The sequence below is a fragment of the Micromys minutus genome (assembly GCF_963924665.1).
Source record: "Micromys minutus genome assembly, chromosome: 18".
NCBI classification, from domain to species: Eukaryota; Metazoa; Chordata; class Mammalia; order Rodentia; family Muridae; genus Micromys; species Micromys minutus.
This window is the reverse complement of record NC_137953.1, coordinates 39393902-39411770: the sequence shown is the minus strand read 5'-3', so window position 1 is coordinate 39411770 and position 17869 is coordinate 39393902. Positions and strand designations below refer to the sequence as shown.

General features: G+C 38.3%; 1 protein-coding gene across 1 annotated transcript in view; it reads left to right on the top strand.

Moving 5' to 3' along the window:
* MGAM (maltase-glucoamylase) overlaps positions 1 to 17869 on the top strand; it is a gene marked incomplete at both ends in the record, with an annotated part of 194548 nt that overhangs the window by 74760 nt on the left and 101919 nt on the right. The window contains 17 exons of the mRNA XM_080932402.1: positions 260 to 408; positions 958 to 1042; positions 1827 to 1883; positions 2977 to 3101; positions 4695 to 4783; positions 7053 to 7096; positions 7511 to 7678; positions 10973 to 11125; positions 11442 to 11642; positions 11871 to 12025; positions 12855 to 13023; positions 13272 to 13368; positions 14079 to 14191; positions 15238 to 15363; positions 16312 to 16440; positions 16684 to 16794; positions 17118 to 17180. Of these exons, the coding sequence (XP_080788528.1) occupies positions 260 to 408; positions 958 to 1042; positions 1827 to 1883; positions 2977 to 3101; positions 4695 to 4783; positions 7053 to 7096; positions 7511 to 7678; positions 10973 to 11125; positions 11442 to 11642; positions 11871 to 12025; positions 12855 to 13023; positions 13272 to 13368; positions 14079 to 14191; positions 15238 to 15363; positions 16312 to 16440; positions 16684 to 16794; positions 17118 to 17180 (2034 nt within the window). The remainder of the gene's footprint in view (positions 1 to 259; positions 409 to 957; positions 1043 to 1826; positions 1884 to 2976; positions 3102 to 4694; positions 4784 to 7052; positions 7097 to 7510; positions 7679 to 10972; positions 11126 to 11441; positions 11643 to 11870; positions 12026 to 12854; positions 13024 to 13271; positions 13369 to 14078; positions 14192 to 15237; positions 15364 to 16311; positions 16441 to 16683; positions 16795 to 17117; positions 17181 to 17869) is intronic.

Here is a 17869-nt window from a genome sequence, read left to right as displayed (position 1 = left end):
GTCTTCAATATTATTTTGATGATTCTTTTTGTTTAGAGACTAATTTCCATTATAACTCATATAGAATGTGTTAGTGACTTTAATGAGAAAATTTCTGATATTTCCCAGTCCATTAAGAATAATCTAGGAGTCCCATCTATAATTTTTTTTAGTATATGATACATTAGAGATATTTTATAGTTTAAATATTTTTTTTCAATGAGCTTGAATTCTTGGGTGTCTTGAGTTGGCTTTGAACACTTTCCTCATTCTTCTTTAGAGACAAGATCCTGTGTCCTGGGATAAAAAATTTGAGGATATTTCTAGAACTGTGCTGGAGACCAGATACACCCTGTTGCCATATCTCTACACCTTGATGTACAAAGCCCACATGGAAGGGAGCACAGTGGTGCGGCCTCTTCTGCATGAGTAAGTTTTGAGATGGATTTCTCTTAATAGGCAATATGTTTAATCTTTTTGGTAGGAGTTAAGAAAACAATTCTTCTACTTTGAAGCTGTGACTCTCTTTTGTCAGTGATGTCCTTGTGAACCCCATATTTTACTAGTCTTTTTGTTTTCTGCTTACCACAGGTCTTGAATGAAAGGCTTGCTATTGAATTTAAAGAAAAAAGAAAAGGTCCAATATTATATAGCATTATTTTTTTCCTCATGTGACCTTCTTTACTTTTATTTTATTATATAATTTTAGTTAATTATTTGTTCAGGGTACCTTTAAGAACAAAAACCATGTTAGCATTGGAGGCATGTCATATTAAAGAAATAGTTTGTCCATGGACACATTCTTTAAATAATTTCTGTAGTTATGGAGGCAGGACAGATAGGATGATGTGGGATATTCAGTGCTCATTAGCTGAGCAGAGAGTACAGGAGCAGAGAATACACATGTCTCATTTCTTCAGGGCATGAGGCCAAAATCCTACTGAGGTCTGATTGTGACACTTTGGATTTTCTTTCCAGATTTGTGTCAGACCGGCAGACCTGGAACATAGACAAACAGTTCCTGCTGGGCCCAGCCTTCCTAGTCAGCCCTGTGCTGGAACCTGTGAGTACGGGGCCTCTGAGAACTGCTAGACTGAGTAAATATGGAGAATGAAGGTGTGAGATAGATCCTCAAATGGGGTCTTTTGGTCTATGTTTGTCTCTTAATGTTCTTCAGAGTAGAATTCTGTGTCTTTAGTTTTCTTCCCTTAAATACTTCTTTACATCAGTCAGGGGAAATATTGTCCCATAGTTTATTTCAACATGATTGTTTTCCCACTGATTAAAATGAAACATGTAGAATTGTGTATGGTAAGTAGTGTAAAAATTCTTTATAGCCTCTGCCATGCTTAGCTGAAGTGCACACAACTGTTCAAATCAATATGTGCCACCTTGTGGCTGGGTGGTACTTTACTTACTTCTATATATAGTTACACATACAGCAAGAGACATTTCTTTATTTTCTCTGTATTTAGGTAAGCACTTACCTAAACAAAAAAGCTAATTAAACCACCTTGAAATACTTTTGAACCTGCAGATTTTTCTGCTTTATACCTACCTAACCTTGGGTATTGTGTCCTTAGAGAAAGGATGGATAAGTCATCAAGCATGACTTGGTTACTTCTTTTGAGTTTCTGTTCCCCAAAGGTTCTAGTGAAGTTTTTGTTGGGAAATTTCCATCCTTGGAAATTGGGGATTAATACAGGAGTTCTTGGCATTGGTGATATTTAGGAAGCTGAGGTAACTGTACCCAATTTCAGCTCTATTATTTTATGCAAGGATACATTGCAAGCTACTTACTCTGTCTCAGATGGCAATACTCTTACCTGGTCTGTGTTTAATTTCAGAATACATATAGCATCAAAGCATATTTCCCCAGAGCCCTCTGGTATGACTATTACACGGTAAGTTTTCTAAATATTTATAACACCTGACAGTGTTAGAGTTCACCGCCTTTGATAATGACAGAATCATAAAACAACATTGCAAATTCTGATTTTGAAAATCACCTGCTGTGGTCTGTCATAGGCCACCCAACCCTTATGAGCTAAATTTTCTCACTTGCTACTTTCATCAGGCAAGCACTTGTCACTCTTTTAGAGAAGTGGTATAAAGAAACATGTAATCTTGTCATCTTGTGCCTGACTTTATGTAAGCATATCTTTCTTTATATCATTGCTAGCTACCTGGTGAACACAATAAATCTCTTTTTTATGACTCCAGAAAGCACTTAATAGTGTGATGTTTGATCACACTCATGTTTACATGCGTTTGTTCTTATAGAGACCTTTTCCTTCTGTATTTCTAAATGTCTGTTGCTATTGCACAGATGGCCAATGAATTGTTTCATATGATTAGCTGAGACAGGTGAGGTATGACACTGTCAATGGAAACATAGATATGAAAACATAATTGGGATATATTGTATGAAAAAATACATTTTCAATAAAAGAAAAAAATTTTTAAAAGTACCTGCATTATGAAGCCCTGCTATGGTTGGGAAAAGTGAAAGGGTTTTAGGCTATGTTTCAGATGAGTGAGCACCCTTTTACACGTGAGGTGTAAAGGTGTTAAGTGTAAGACAGAAAACTTCAACTCAAGAAACTAATTTGTAAATAAGTCTGCACACACTGATCTTTGCAATGGAGGAAGTACCAAAGGTTTAGCAACTTTGGGCGGTAGAAGAAGAGACAGAATATCTCCAGTCAACAAGAAATAAATGCAGATATTGTCCAGTACCATCTTGCCTTAGAAACAGAGAGAATAGTGAGGGTGTTTGGGGGTCTATATGAGATCCTGCAAAGAGCAGGGACTCTCCTGGAGATGTAGAGAAGCACAACCAGACTGCATGCGGCAGCAAGTAAATGGGCAAAGGAGGAAAGAGGTTTGAGGTGATGGTGATGACCAATCAGCAGATGTAGGGAGGTGGGTGGTGGCTTGTGTTGCTTGGGGAGAAGTGTGTGCTTGCTTCACCATTTCTTCTCCATTTGATACCAGGGTGAAAATATCAATTCAACAGGACAGTGGAAGACCTTAGCAGCCCCTCTTGAACACATCAATCTTCATGTCCGTGGGGGCTACATCCTCCCATGGCAACAACCTGCCCTGAACACTCACTTAAGGTGAATTAGGAGAATGTGGTTCTGCTTTGCACAACTCTGAGTCACTCTTTTGTCCTGAGAGTCAGTCATCTCTCCAGTATCAGTTTTGTATCTATTTTCTCTGTTAGGTTTATTTGTGTGTGTGTGTATGTATGTGCGTGTGTGTGCATGGTGTCACTATACTCTGTTCTTGGATATTCTGCATTCTCTACTCTATGTGATCTTGACAGAGAACTTCACATTGCTAGACTTTGAAAGACCTTCCTCTCTCTCCTTACTCACCTTAGCTTTGAGGGGAAATTGACAATTGAGGTGGTCAGAATCTCTGGCTCTCTCAGGGCTGTCACCATCTTCACATTGTTTGTCTCATGACTTCAGAAGGCTCAGTCCTGTGCAATCTCTGTATTCTTCTTACCTGATGTGGCCTGATGACCTATCTGTAGTCATCTGCTCATGACTCACAAGTCTCTGCCCTAGATTTGGGTTCAGTTGACTATACTCTGACAAACCCACTTTCCTGTTTATTATCAATAACTGAGTACTTTTAAAATTTGTACTTGGATTTTAACAACACAGACTTATCTGTTCCACTTTTCATGAGCCACTGACTATTATCATCTTCATTTATAAAATTATAATTCTATCTCAACAGAAGAGTTGCTTATTGGAACCCTGATATGTTTCAAGGTTTAATTCTAGGTTTCAATAGAAAGAAAGACTTTGTACAGGAGTTGAAAACTGCCTTTTCTTTTGAGCCTCCATCACTTCTTTAGCATTTCAACTTAGTCTCTCTCATGAGAAAATGACTAAGTAGTGTCATTCTTCTCCCTCCACCACCTTCCCCCTTTCTCTGTCAAATAGCCAGGTTCAGATCAATTTGTGAACTGATTCTGAATTTCTGCTTCAAAATTAAACCCTTGTTCCTCCCTAGTTAAAAGTCTGAACCCTCCAAGAATACAATACCCACGTCTAGGAAAATGTACTTCTAAGTTGACTTTGTTAATCCTATCTTTCTCAGTATGTTAATGATAGAGGTGGCTTTCCATGCCCCAAAGATGCTGCTCTCCAGTATAGTCATTTGTTTTACAGAACTTGAGTTTGTGCTTTTATTAAACTTGGCCTAAGGAACGGGGTGTAGACATACTAGATAGGCAGGTGCCTTAGCACTGAGTGATCTCAGGATTTCCGTAGTATATTTGGCTCTATATTTCTAACTATTCATTTCTCATCATTGACACATATAGATTTAACTTTCAAATCACTAAGATTCTTCTGGAATTGGGTGTCTAAAATGCCCAGAATTATAGCAACATTGTATAGGATTTTGCTCCTCTCTTAATGACCCATTTTGTGAATGGAGCTGCAATTTTAATGTTAGTTGTGGTGATGGTTCAGAAACTCTGAAGATTCTATGCTTAAGTCCTTCATAGGTGTTTAAAATACTTTATAAAATTAATATTGGAAGAAGGCACTTTTGATATTCTTCTTCCCTTCTTAAAGCAAAAGTCATGTGTGACAGACTAGTACATTTCTCAGTTGAATTTTGATGGAAATGTTTGGTAAAATTCTTTGAGCTCTAAGAATTTATGTCTTATGTGAATCTGTTCCCCACAGTCGGAAGAACCCTCTTGGTCTTCTTATTGCTCTGGATGAGAACAAAGAAGCAAGAGGAGAGCTGTTCTGGGATGATGGGCAGTCAATAGGTGAGTGACTTGAGAGGGTGTGGCTATTGTAGACCTGCACCAGGTTCTGTCTCTTTTCTCTTCCTGATTATTTACCTGGGGCTAATATATCACCATGCATCCTAGCACCAGCATCCCCCCCCCAAAAAAAAAAACTAAAACCAAAATTATTTGCTTCTGGTCATACAGACAAGAGGCGATGATAGATGAGACATAGGTGGAAGGAGAACAGAGTCCCCAAACCCTTGTGTTGGCTTGGCTCTTATATTTTTAACAGACCTTTAAGGGACATAGTTTCATGACTGATGCTTTACATTAATATGCTCTGAAATGTATAGAATCCCAAATCCTGGAGGACAAATGTTGGTGGTGAGTACACACAGTCCTATTGCTTAAGTATGTGACAGTCAGTGCTTTAATACACATCAGTTGCTGTGCAGTAATGATCTTGGGCTAGCTTAGAAAATAGATTCCCATGGAACACTTGCTTTGGAAACATTTGGGGAGCTCTTCGCAGGGTGATAATTGCAGGAAGAAAGGAAAACCATGGCTTGGACATGTATACTCCATTCAAAATTTCGTCATTCTCAAGATAGAGTTTTAAAAATCTTAGTTTTATTTGAAAATAATAGATTAAAAATAGTTTGAACATACTCAACATCTAAAGAAGTTAGGCCTGGTTTTTTCTCCCAGTCCTATGCTCCTAGAAATAAGGCTCAGGCTCAAAATATATTTACAAACACCTTGGCAATATGGCTTGGCTTTTCTTTAATTAAAATCATGACACTTAAGAAAACCCATTTATTTTAACCTATGTTCTGCCACGTTGCTGGTGTTCTGTGCTTAGGTACCATGTGTGCAGTTCATTCTCTCATCAAATCTTCCTGGTTCAATCTCCTGCTTAACTCCATCCCAGAACTCTCTCTCCTCCAGAATGTTCTGCCTCTTATTTCCTGGCTAAGCCATAGGCCATCAGATTTATTATTGACAGGTGCCATATTCACACAGACATAAGATAATCTTTCTACAAATGTCTTAGATATATAAATCATTTACTGATTATCATCAACATGATCAATAATGAAGACATCCAGTTTCACCCATGCCATGCACTTTCTTCTCGGAACATGCTTCTATAACTCAGTGTCTCTGCCCATCAACTAGCTTCACTATTCCCATGCTGTTTGCCAGAAACAGTTCTATTTACTCTCTCTTAAGTATTTTTTTGTTTGTTTAATTCACATATAAATGTGGTGGCTAAGTACTTTTTGTGCCTAGGTCCCTTTATTTAATATGATGTGCCTTAGGATCATGCAAGGCCACATGATACAGAATTTCTATGTTCTCACTTGCTGAAGACTCTATTTTGTGCATATTACATTATTTTCTTTCCAACCATCTGCTCATGGACTTCTAGGTACTGTCCATATCTTCATAATTGTAAAATGTATGCAATATTTCAAGTTAAGCACTGAGTGTAAGTAAGTCTTCTAGAAAAATAATAGGGAAATATTCTTTGTCACTGGTCTTCACAGACAAAGCCAATGACAGATACTACATAAATGTTGAAGTCTTATATACAGAAAAAGACAAAATAATAGTTCTCAAAGGCAGCTTACAAAATGGAGCAAATTATGTATCTGACAAAAAAAGTCAACATGAAGATAAAAAAATACTCTTAAAATTGAAATCAAGGGAATTATGATGTGATTTTTAAAATAGGAAAAATGTTGTAATATATATTATTTCAGAGAACATACACACACAGAGGCTACAGATACATGAGAAAACGGTGAGCACTAGCAAGAAATTCAGATTTAAATGAAATACTATAATGAGGTATCACCTCACATCTTGCAGTATGAACAGTATGAAATAATTAACTGTAACAAGAATTAGTGCATGTGCAGAAATCCAGAGGGCCCACTGACATACTTTAGTGGAAATAGAAGTTGGTCTAGCCATTGCAGAAATAAAAGTTGAAAACAAAATGGCTTTATGATGCAATCATCCCACTTGTCAATGCACACGCGTGTGCTGTGAAATGAACTTGCCAGAGAGAATGTGCACTCTGTGTTCACTGTGGCATTATTGCCAGTAGGCAGAAAATGCAAACAACTTGTTTGCACTGATTGATGATGAAATGAAGAGGTGGGATTACTAGATTCATCTGTCATAAAAGACATGCTTCTTTGGTCTTTGAAACTGACTGTCAGCTTTAGGGAGAGGACATAAACTCAGCCTGCTGCAGTGGCCATGCTAGTCTGACTCATCTCTCTTTTGTTTTCAGATCTCACAACCAATAATATTTTGTGTAAATTTTCGGTCACTCAGGTAAGTAGAAAAATGTTTAGGAATCTGAAGAGCAGGCTTTTATCTGACCGTTAGCCTTGATTGGCATGTGTGTGTGTCACTACATTTGCTGCAATGGCTATGGATGTACACATTCCTGTTTATGGCCTAATTCCCAGTAATTTTATTACTCATGCTGTCAAAAGGAGGCAACACTATTCATCAATCAGAGCAAGTAGCATTTTCCAATAGAATTGTTTTATGCAGCCAGTGTATTTAAGTAAAAGGTCTGTCTGCATTTCCTTATTTTTTTTTTTCTCCGAAATATACATTAGTGGATACTCTCTATTTGAGGGCTTTCCCAACAGCTGAACATCTACTGTAGGATGAGGCATTTTAAGGTCTACAGAACCTTAGTTTATTCATCTGTGCATAATTATGCTTGATATGTTTCAGAACCACTTGCATGTGAGCACTTTAACCTCAACCTACATGAACCCTGATAACTTAGCATTTCAGGAGATTAAAATTTTTGGAACAAAGGCGCTTTACAACGTCACAGTGAAACACAATGGTATGGTAAATCAGATGTCTCCTCAAGTCAGTTACGATCCAAACATGAAGGTAAGTCTCTATTTTGTTGAGGTTTTGAAGTTGGCATTATGGTGATTCTTTTTTGTCAAAGTGGCTGTGGTTCTCAAAGGATTACTGCCTTCACGTCTGAGGTCTGGTGGATAAGTTAGACTGTTGGGAAGTATGGTGTCATGTGGGACATGTGATGACATTTCTGGGCTGGAATGAGTCAGGGAGCTGCTGGGACAAGGATGATAAGGGCAGATGTTTATGTTTTTGTTTTGTTGTTTTCCCAAACTGATTCTTATTGTCTCTCAAGAGTTCTGCTCTCTTATTAACTTTATTATTACACAAACACACACATAATATGCACATAGATAAAACACATACAAATAAGTCACATATATGTCTCATATGTATGTCACATATATAACATATAACATATGACACATAACACATAACACATAACATATAACATATAACAACATATAACATATAATACGTGTGTGTGTATACACATACACTCCAATATACATATATACTTTAATGACATCTTTAAGAGAAAAGAATCTGAAGATCCTACTAGAATAATTACTAAGTATTGGATTAGATAAAAACAAGATAATTTTTCACTGGAAAGTGATATGACCTTATCCAACACTTATTTGTGTGTGTGTTATATATGTATATGTATACACACACACACACACACACACACACACACACACACACACACACACACACATGAACATGAATAGCAAAGATAGGAAAGTGGAGGTCGGATCAGATGAATGTAGATCCAAGATCTTATGGCCAGAGCTGAGGCCTAATATATTACATTTTTAAATTTTTTTTAAAGTTTTAATTCTTTCTGTCTTTCTACAGTATCAAAATTCTAACTCCAACACACAATACACTCTAATGACATATTTTTGATAAAGAACTTGAAGATGTTCCCCCAATGTATTTTTTTGTATTGGATTAGATAATTAAAAATAATTCACCAGACAGAGTTGGGTTGCATTCCTTCATGTCTTAATAAAAGGAGAAGTCTCTCTCAGTAATCTTGAGCACACATAGTGGAGCTGCTGAATTGGCACATATGAAGGTTTTACCAAATTTTGTAAAAATAAGCCAGTTTCTTCTCCTAGTTTAATGAAATTTTATCATGTCTGAAATTTTGTTTTGATGACATGTATTCAGGTATATGGTTGGTTTTATTTTTGCTGGTGTCCAAAGCTTAGTGAAATTGCTGAGCACAGCTTATGATGAAGGATTGGAGATGAACCTATAAAGATGTTGTGTATGGTGATATTCCTTAGTTGACCATGACAAGAAATCCCTAAAGGGCAAACATTTTGTCTTTCTGTTGATAGTAGAAGATGGAGAGTTTCTAGCAGACGTTAGTAGCGGAAGGTTCTAAGGATTCATGTTCTTTCTTCTCTAATGATTGCAAGTGGATGCTTAGTGCTATCAAAATGCCCCTATTTTAGGATATAGAAAAAGGGAAGACAAAATAAGCAAAAAGGAAAGATAGTAGAAAGAGGACGGCAAAGGTAAAGCTGATTGAGGAGGGGGAAGGCAACAATTGCCCAGTTGTGAACGAGTGAACTTGATGTAAACTTTTCAAAGCCATGCTATAATAGATCAAGATAGAATTATCACTCGAGAGCTTTGCAATTCTAAAATGAATACTGCAGAAGGTCATGTGTTTTATGAATCAGAAAGTATGTCCACAGTAGGCCTCACTTTGCCATAAAAAAATAAACCCATTAAAGTTGGTTTATTTTTATCAGAATAAGGCAGTCTAAGAATGGAAAATAGCCTCATGATGTCACCCTGACAGTCCTGTGCATGTAGCATCAGTAAAATTTAGTTTTAAGTATTTATTAAGATCAGTTTACTCCAGAGGAAATATGGAGTCAGATTTTGTAGGGTTTTATGTGGTAAACTATAAAGGTCATACTTAATTTAATCTTCAGAGTCTTACAATGATTTTTGAGCCTTATTAGAAATGGTAGTGGGGAGTTGAAATTAGTAAGAGGAAGAAGCATCAGATCAGAAGGAGATTAAGGGAATCAGAATAGTCCTTAAACTGTCAGCTTGCCTCCTAAAAAAAAAAAAAAGAAAGAAAGAAAAGAAAAGGTTTTTAAGAAGAGACAAATATTAAAAAAAATTAGAGAAAATGTTGAATATTTAGTTTGATAAGTAGGGTATCAGAAAATTTCAAGGTTTAAGAAGATGAACTTGGATAAGTGCTAGGTATGGAAAAACATGTAATTTTTCCCATAACTCACTAGGTTTACAATTGATTAAATTGATATTCAAAAAATCATTTAGTTTGAATAATATCTCACAGAAATACAAGAATCAGAGCTGCCTCGTTATCTTTGATATAATGCAATGACAAGGGCAAGTAAAGAAGGAAACACTTATTCTGGCTCATGGTTTCAAGGTCAGATCCATTGGGGAATAGAGAGACATGGCTCAGCAGTTCCAAAGGTTCTGAGTTCAATTCCCAGCAACAACATGGTGGCTCACAACCATTTGTAGTGGGATCAGATGTCCTCTTCAGGTGTGTCTGAAGACAGCAACAGTGTACTCATGTATACATACATACATACATACATACATACATACATACATACATACACACATACATACACACATATGTAAATAAATCTTCCAAAAAGTTTGGTCTATCATGGTGGAAAAGTCAATATGGCAGGGGCTTAAAGCATTAGGTTACATCACATCTACAAACAAAGCAGAGAGTGATGAATGAATACTGTTCCTCATCCCAGGATCCAAGACAGGACAGATAATCTCTCCCCAGTCAGTGCAATGAAGATAATCTACACACATGGTTCTAGACCCATGTTCCAGGTGATTCCAGTGTAGGGGAAGTCACATTAAGACATTAACAGTTGCAGAAACCTGGGACTATGCTTGACACTATATGTTTTCTGTGTGCCCAGATTGATAGAAACACTGCTTTGGGGAGAGAAACACAAGAAGGAAATCTAAATTCTAGAAGGGCAGAAGAGAATGTTTGTGAGAAAATAAATAGGGGCAGATAGATCAGGAAAGGAGCGAGAAGAAACATGAAAATTGTTATTTGTTCCAATAATTACATGATTTAATAAAGACTAATGGAGTCGTGGACTGACATCTCCCCATCACTGCTGATAGATTCACATCTAATCCGCAACTCTCCTTTAAGGCATCAATGTGCCTTGATTATCGAGACTCCGTTCTTATTTCTACTTGATTTTCTAAATGTTCAGATTGTGTAAGGGCTTCATTTCTAGTGATAAATTTCTTGTGCCTTGGTCACCCCTGCAGGTTGCAGTCATTACAGGCATCCGACTTCTCCTGAATGAGTCCTATACAGTGGAGTGGGAAGACAGCATGAGGGATGAGGAGAAGATAAATTGCTATCCAGATCAACATGGGGTTTCTGAAGCAAACTGTATTGCCCGAGGCTGTGTCTGGGAGGTAATGTAGCTGGAGGTGTGTGTGTGTGTGTGTGTGTATGTGTGTGCACTACTACTACTCAGTGTTGCATTAGCATGAGATACTGGTTTACTTTTGCATAGCCTCAAGTTCATAGGGCAAAAGGACTGTTTCAGGAATCTGGTGGAGATTGGATCATAACTGGAAATAGAACTGTGATATTTTTAATAAGTATATTTTTTGAAGACCAGCTATTAAGATATAGCATGTATACACATACTTCTTTATATAAATTGCCTTTTCTAACTCTGATAATCCAGACTTCCCTGCTGACACAGAATATTGACTTCCTTTCCAGGAGTCCAGCACTTTGGGGGCCCCTTTTTGCTACTTTGTCAATGAGCTGTACTCGGTCAGCGATGTGCAGTATGACTCACATGGGGCTAGAGCCAACATCTCCCTGAAGGCATCTAAGTACATCGGTGCCTTCCCCTCTACTCCTGTGAATGAACTGCAGCTACAAGTGACCTACCACAAGAACGAAATGCTGCAGTTTAAGGTAAACACAGGGTGTGTGTGCTGTCTGGTGTGAACAGGGTCTTTCCAATCCTGATGCTTTTTGCTGGTCGAGGATACAGAACCTTAAAAGCATATTTGTGTTTAAATTTCCACAGTAAAATAGCCTGCATCTTAACTGAATCCAGAGAGAAATGAGAAAAACCAGTATTATAGAACATCAGAAGCTATTTTTCCACTTGTATCTTTAAATGAATTTCCTCTGGCCTAGATCTATGATCCAAACCACAGTCGGTATGAAGTCCCAGTCCCTCTGAACATCCCCAGTGCTCCATCAAGCACCCCTGAAGGCCGTCTATATGATGTCCTCATCAAGGAGGATCCATTTGGGATCCAAATTCGCCGGAAGGGTACAGGCACTGTAATGTAAGTGGTTCCTAGTCTGGCTCTGAAAAACTGCTTTTCTTAACATTCTAAACCAGGCTCATTGTTGTTGAAGACAGCTGGCTTAAAGTGCCACATTGTTCATGACCAGAACCATAAAGAAGCAATTTCCTTTTGATCTGTGATTAAGGGGAAGTCTTTAGTATCTTGAGGGTAATCCATAAGACACTTACAGTGGGACATTTACAAATATTTCAGGGTTCCCGTCTGCATCTTAGATGTTATTATGATGACTTTTATTGGAGACACATGAGTACCTCTTCTCAGCAAACTATGCTAGTGTTACAATACACACAGAAAGATAATACGGCTGTAACCATGCTGTATAGAAAAAGATACAGGGTGAATAATTACTGGGAAGTCACTGCTTCTGATAATGTGGTCTGAGTCTGTCTCTCTGAGGAAGAGGTGTCATTTGAAGTAGAACCTTGATCAAGAAGAGCCCAATATGGAGTTCCAAGGGAAGAGAAGTAATGTTTGTGACAGAGAGGAGACAAAAAGAATGATGTTTAAACAGTGGGGTCTCTTTAGTCGCAGCCCTGGATGCCTTCAGGAGGGTCTTCAAGGAGCAGGGCACGAGTGAGTGACGGCAGTTGCTGTAGTAAGATGGCTTGGCTTGGGTTTCCTGCTATGCAAAGGATACTTGAAAAGGCAGCTATGGAAAGAGGATGAGTGGATGGTGACCAATGGGCCACTAACGGGAGTATTCGAGATTGCTTTCCACTGATAGATTATGCTTTGTTTGAGGGTGAGCTGCTAGAAGCCACCTTGGAGATGACTTTCTTTTGTAAATATTCCTTCTCCTCTGCAGCTGGGACTCTCAGGTCCTCGGCTTCACCTTCAATGACATGTTCATCCGTATCTCCACCCGCCTGCCCTCCACATACATCTATGGCTTTGGGGAAACTGAGCACACAACCTTCAAGATAGATATGAACTGGAACACATGGGGCATGTTTTCCAGGGATGAGCCTCCAGGGGTAAGGGCAGAGTGTTTGTGGTCCATGTTCTCTCCCTCCCTCCATACTGTGTGGCTTGTGCTTCTTCTTTACAGATGTCTATTGATTGTTCCCTTCTACTTTTAGGTAAATAGACATAATTCTTAAGTGCCTTCTTTTCTCCACTGTTCTGAACAGAGGGAGCTGACTCAACCTAGCAACCAAATTTCTGTGGAGATTGTTTCTCATGCACAGTCTTCTAACATCTTTATTTCTCCTATGATTCATAGTACAAGAAGAATTCCTATGGTGTCCACCCTTACTACATGGGGCTGGAGGAGGATGGCAGTGCCCATGGAGTCCTCCTGATGAACAGCAATGCCATGGGTAGGATGACACCTGTGTCCTCTTATTATGTACCAACCATTCTTGAATTGTTTTATCATGGTTTTGAGTTGGCTACATCTTAAGTCAAAAATAACATCTCTGGGTAATGATTTTTTTTTTCTGTTTAGCCTTCATTTTATTCTAGAGATTTATGATTGCTGTGTTTACTAAACTTTTATTTGGTATTGTGTAAAACACTTACATAAGAAGGCAGAGCAAAATTCTAATTCCTGAGGGTCCCCAAGTTTCTGGGTGTCAGCTGGAGGCAACTGGCTATATAACTTGAATTGCTGCCAAGATTTGGGGTTAGAACACTGCCTCTGGCAGAATGGTGTTGGCAATATTTTCATACTACATAAGAAAAAATGGCATAAAATCAAATTCAGAAATACAGACTGTAGCTGCAAGTGAAGCCATGGAAGGCACACACTGAGACTTAGTGCTGCTTTGAGATATTTAGGAGTTTTCATACTATTGATAAATTGATTAATTGATACATATTGATTATATGATATAGAAGTCATGATAATTTTAAAACTTCTTATAAGAAGCACTAAGGATCCTGCAGGTTTTTCCTTTCTCAGCTCTGTGTTGGTTTAGTACTGAATGTCTGCCATCCATGGTCTAAAATGGAAACGAGAAATAGAGCTTTCAAGTCTAGTTGGTTAACCTGAAGACATTCATTATTGTTGATGTTTTTCTGTTTTCAGATGTCACATTCCAGCCCATGCCTGCTCTGACATATCGCACCACGGGGGGGATTTTGGATTTTTATGTATTTTTGGGGCCAACTCCTGAGCTTGTCACTCAGCAGTACACAGAGGTAGGAAGTTCATTCGGTTGTCATGTATTAAGCTTAGCACATCCTCTGCTCCCAGTCATGTGTTTATTAGTGTAATTCTCACATGGTAATTACAATCAATGGTTTTATCAGAAAGAAGTAAATTATAAAAAAGAGACCAGTCCTTGCATTTCAACACCATTACATTCTAACTGTTATAGCATTATAGGCAGAAGGTAGTATTAGTGGTGGTGGTGTGTCGTGGTACTGGGGGGACATGATGACTGTGATAGGATTGAGAGTGATGGTAGTAGAGTTAGGTGTGTTTGTGTAAACTATTTTTGGAGTGCTGAAAGTATGGGGTGATGGGTATATTGATAATGATTGTGATAATGGTGGTAATAAAGTTGATGATAGTGTGTGATGGGGGGGTGATGTTATTAGTGCTATTCCTGTTACTGCTGACATTGGTTCGGGTCATGATCACCATGGATCAATGTTGATGTTCATGCTAGTGAAAGTGATAGGGTGGATATGGAAAAGGTAACTACCGTGGTTCACAAAGCGAACATTTGTGTGACTGTTTTCACATCAATTAGCTGCTACGTGTTAGATCACTTCACAGACATTATCACATGCAGTACTCATAAAAAACACGGTGAGAAATTACTCTTAGTCTTATTTATGAAAGGCAAAATATGGAGGAAAAAAATTCCTGTAACTGTCCCTGTGATCTAGCTGCCAGAGCTACAGCTTCTTTGTTCAGGCAGGGATTTTACATATGGGATTTGTGCTTCTAATCACAGCATTAGACTTTTTTTAAAGAAGGAGGTGGGGATATGTGAAATGTAAATAAATAAAATAATTAATAAAAATAAAAATATTAACATTAAAAATGTGAGAATGAAACCAGAGTTTTCAGAATTCCTATAAGATAAGCTTTAGGTTACTAGTAACATTTTCTCAGGGTGTCACCAGGGAAGGAAGCTGTGTCTTCCCAATATTTTCCTAGAGTTGAATTTGTTTAGTTTGGACTGGTCAAATATTCTTTTTTTTAGAAGTACTAACACTTTTTGTCTGTTTTCTAGATGATTGGCCGGCCTGTGATGGTACCTTACTGGTCCCTGGGATTCCAGCTGTGTCGCTATGGATACGAGAATGATACTGAAATCGCCAGCTTGTATGATGAGATGATGACTAAGCAGATCCCCTACGTACGTGCATGTCCTGCTGTCCTGGTGTGCTGGTTCTGCGACCTCAGAGCCAACCAAATCTGTGTAGAGCCTGTTCCTATGATAGTGTGTTCTTGCTCCTGGGGATCTGAGCATTAGTGACTCAGACTAAGAGTGAGGAACTAATTTTGGCCCAAGGAAATTAGTCGTAAGGTTCTTTTCATAAAAATAGAAGATTTACATGATAGTACTTATACTTAACTATGCAAAAGATGAACCCAAATTAGTCAGACCCTCTTAAGGAGTTGTTATGCCTCCAACAGTCTCAGACCACGAGGCACACTGTCACAAACGCAGAGTCTAGGGCTTCATTTACAAAGGATATACCTGTGGAGCCAACCTCCCTTGCTTGAGGGCAAGAGGCTTCCAATAGGCCAGATCTAGAAGATTCTTTTTCATATTTAATCGATTTGTCTATATGTTGTTCTGTTCTTCATCTTATTTTCATTAAATCAAAGTAGGTAATTAAATATATCATCTTAATGAGAAAAATGTGTCTGATTACCCTCAGTGTTGCTTTTTCACAGTTCTTGTGTGGTTTTGCTTTGCGTTGCATTGACTTATAGCAGACTTACTACTGTCCATATCTCATCAGCACACACAGTATCTGTGAATGAGAACCGCTGATTCCAGGGACAGCCCTGGAAGTCACCATGCCCCACAGCGTCTGCTTTCAAAGCACATGTTTTAATAGTGCTTTTATTTATATTTACAAGAGTCCTTCCAGACAGGATTTATCACTCATCTTACTCTGTTTACATGTTAGATTAAATGTTATTTCAGGTATTCGGTGAAGTCATATGAGAAAAAGAAAAAAAAATCCCAGAAACCAAACCCATAATATGGCATCACTAGATTGGGACAGGGACATTTTTCTTCTGGAGCTTGAACTGTCTGTGCCATCAGCCAGTCTTCTTTGTGTCATCCTAGGATGTGCAGTACTCAGACATTGACTACATGGAGAGGCAGCTGGACTTCAAGCTCAGCCCCAAGTTCTCTGGGTTCCCAGACCTGATCAATCGCATGAAGGCCAATGGAATGCGGGTCATCCTCATTCTGGTGAGTCCTTGTGTGAATGTGTAGGCTGTTAATGGAACAATGGACTTGTGTGGCGATCACCTTGGCCTGCCTGTCCTTTCCTGTTCTAGGAGAGAAATAGAAATGTAGTTAATATAAGTGTATTTCTTGGGAACCATGGAAACTATAGTGCAAATTGAAACTGGGGAATAACAACCCTCCAACCTTTGCTACCACTCTATCTTCTGTCGTAAACTTCCTACCTGCCCTGTGCTCTGACTGCAGGACCCAGCCATTTCTGGCAATGAGACACAGCCCTACCCTGCCTTCACCAGGGGAGTGGCAGATGACGTCTTCATCAGCTATCCCAATAATGGAGGCATTGTCTGGGGAAAGGTATGAACTGGGCAGTCTTTCAGTAATCCTCACTCTGGACTCAGAAATTAATAACCTGTTTGGAAATGTGGCTTTCACCTAGTCCATTTGGTCATTGGGATTTAGTTTTGGTTTTACAGCTAATGATTACTGACAATAATTAAAAGCTTCATGGAATCTACTTCTCCATATAACAATCCTACATGAAAGTTGAATTGTAGGACTGTGGCTTATAGTTTTCCAGGAAACTCTGTGTATGGCAGATTGTCTGAGGCATTTCTGTTGATCCTTTTTTTTTCTTTCTTCTTCTTTTTTTTTTTTTGTTGTTGTTTTTCTGCTCACAGGTCTGGCCCGATTATCCTAATATCATTGTGGACCCTTCTTTAGGCTGGGATGATCAAGTGGAGGTAAAAGTGAAGTCAGAATTATCTTGAAAGGGAAGCCATACCTAGAGTTCTAGAAGTTCCCCTTGGTACTATTGAGCATGATGAAGATACACTTGTGACATGTGTCCTTCCTGTCATTCATGTACCGATGACCTCCCACACACATTTCCTTCCTATTTATGTTTCATCTTTAATAGTGATATCAATATTATTGTTTCTAATGTCTAAGACTCAGAGAATGTAAGTTACTTGCTCATGGTTATTAAAGACATAATGGTGATTTCAATCCTAAATTGTCAGAATCCAAGCGTTCAGAGCCTTTCAATTGGGAGATATTGCTAAGGGATTTCTTTTCCCTCTAAACTGTGGTTCTTATTGTTAAGATTGTTTTTCCCCCTATGAAAACTTTTAAATAGTTTCAAGCCTTTGTCTTTATCAATTAGACATTATTTTATATGTACATTTTCACCCTACATACAGGCTTCTCTGTCCTCATACTTATAAATCCTATCTCTGACTCCCTCTCCTAGGGGTCTCAGGGTTGTTTTTACTTCTTTAGTCCAGTATTGTATTATACATTTGCTTTCTTCTGGGAGCAAATTCTTCTTTGTAAATGATCTGGATACACTATGCTCTGAACTTATTTTCCCATGGGCTTCATTAGCATGTACTGGTTGCTTGAATGAATACGTGGGTCCTCTTGCTCCTGT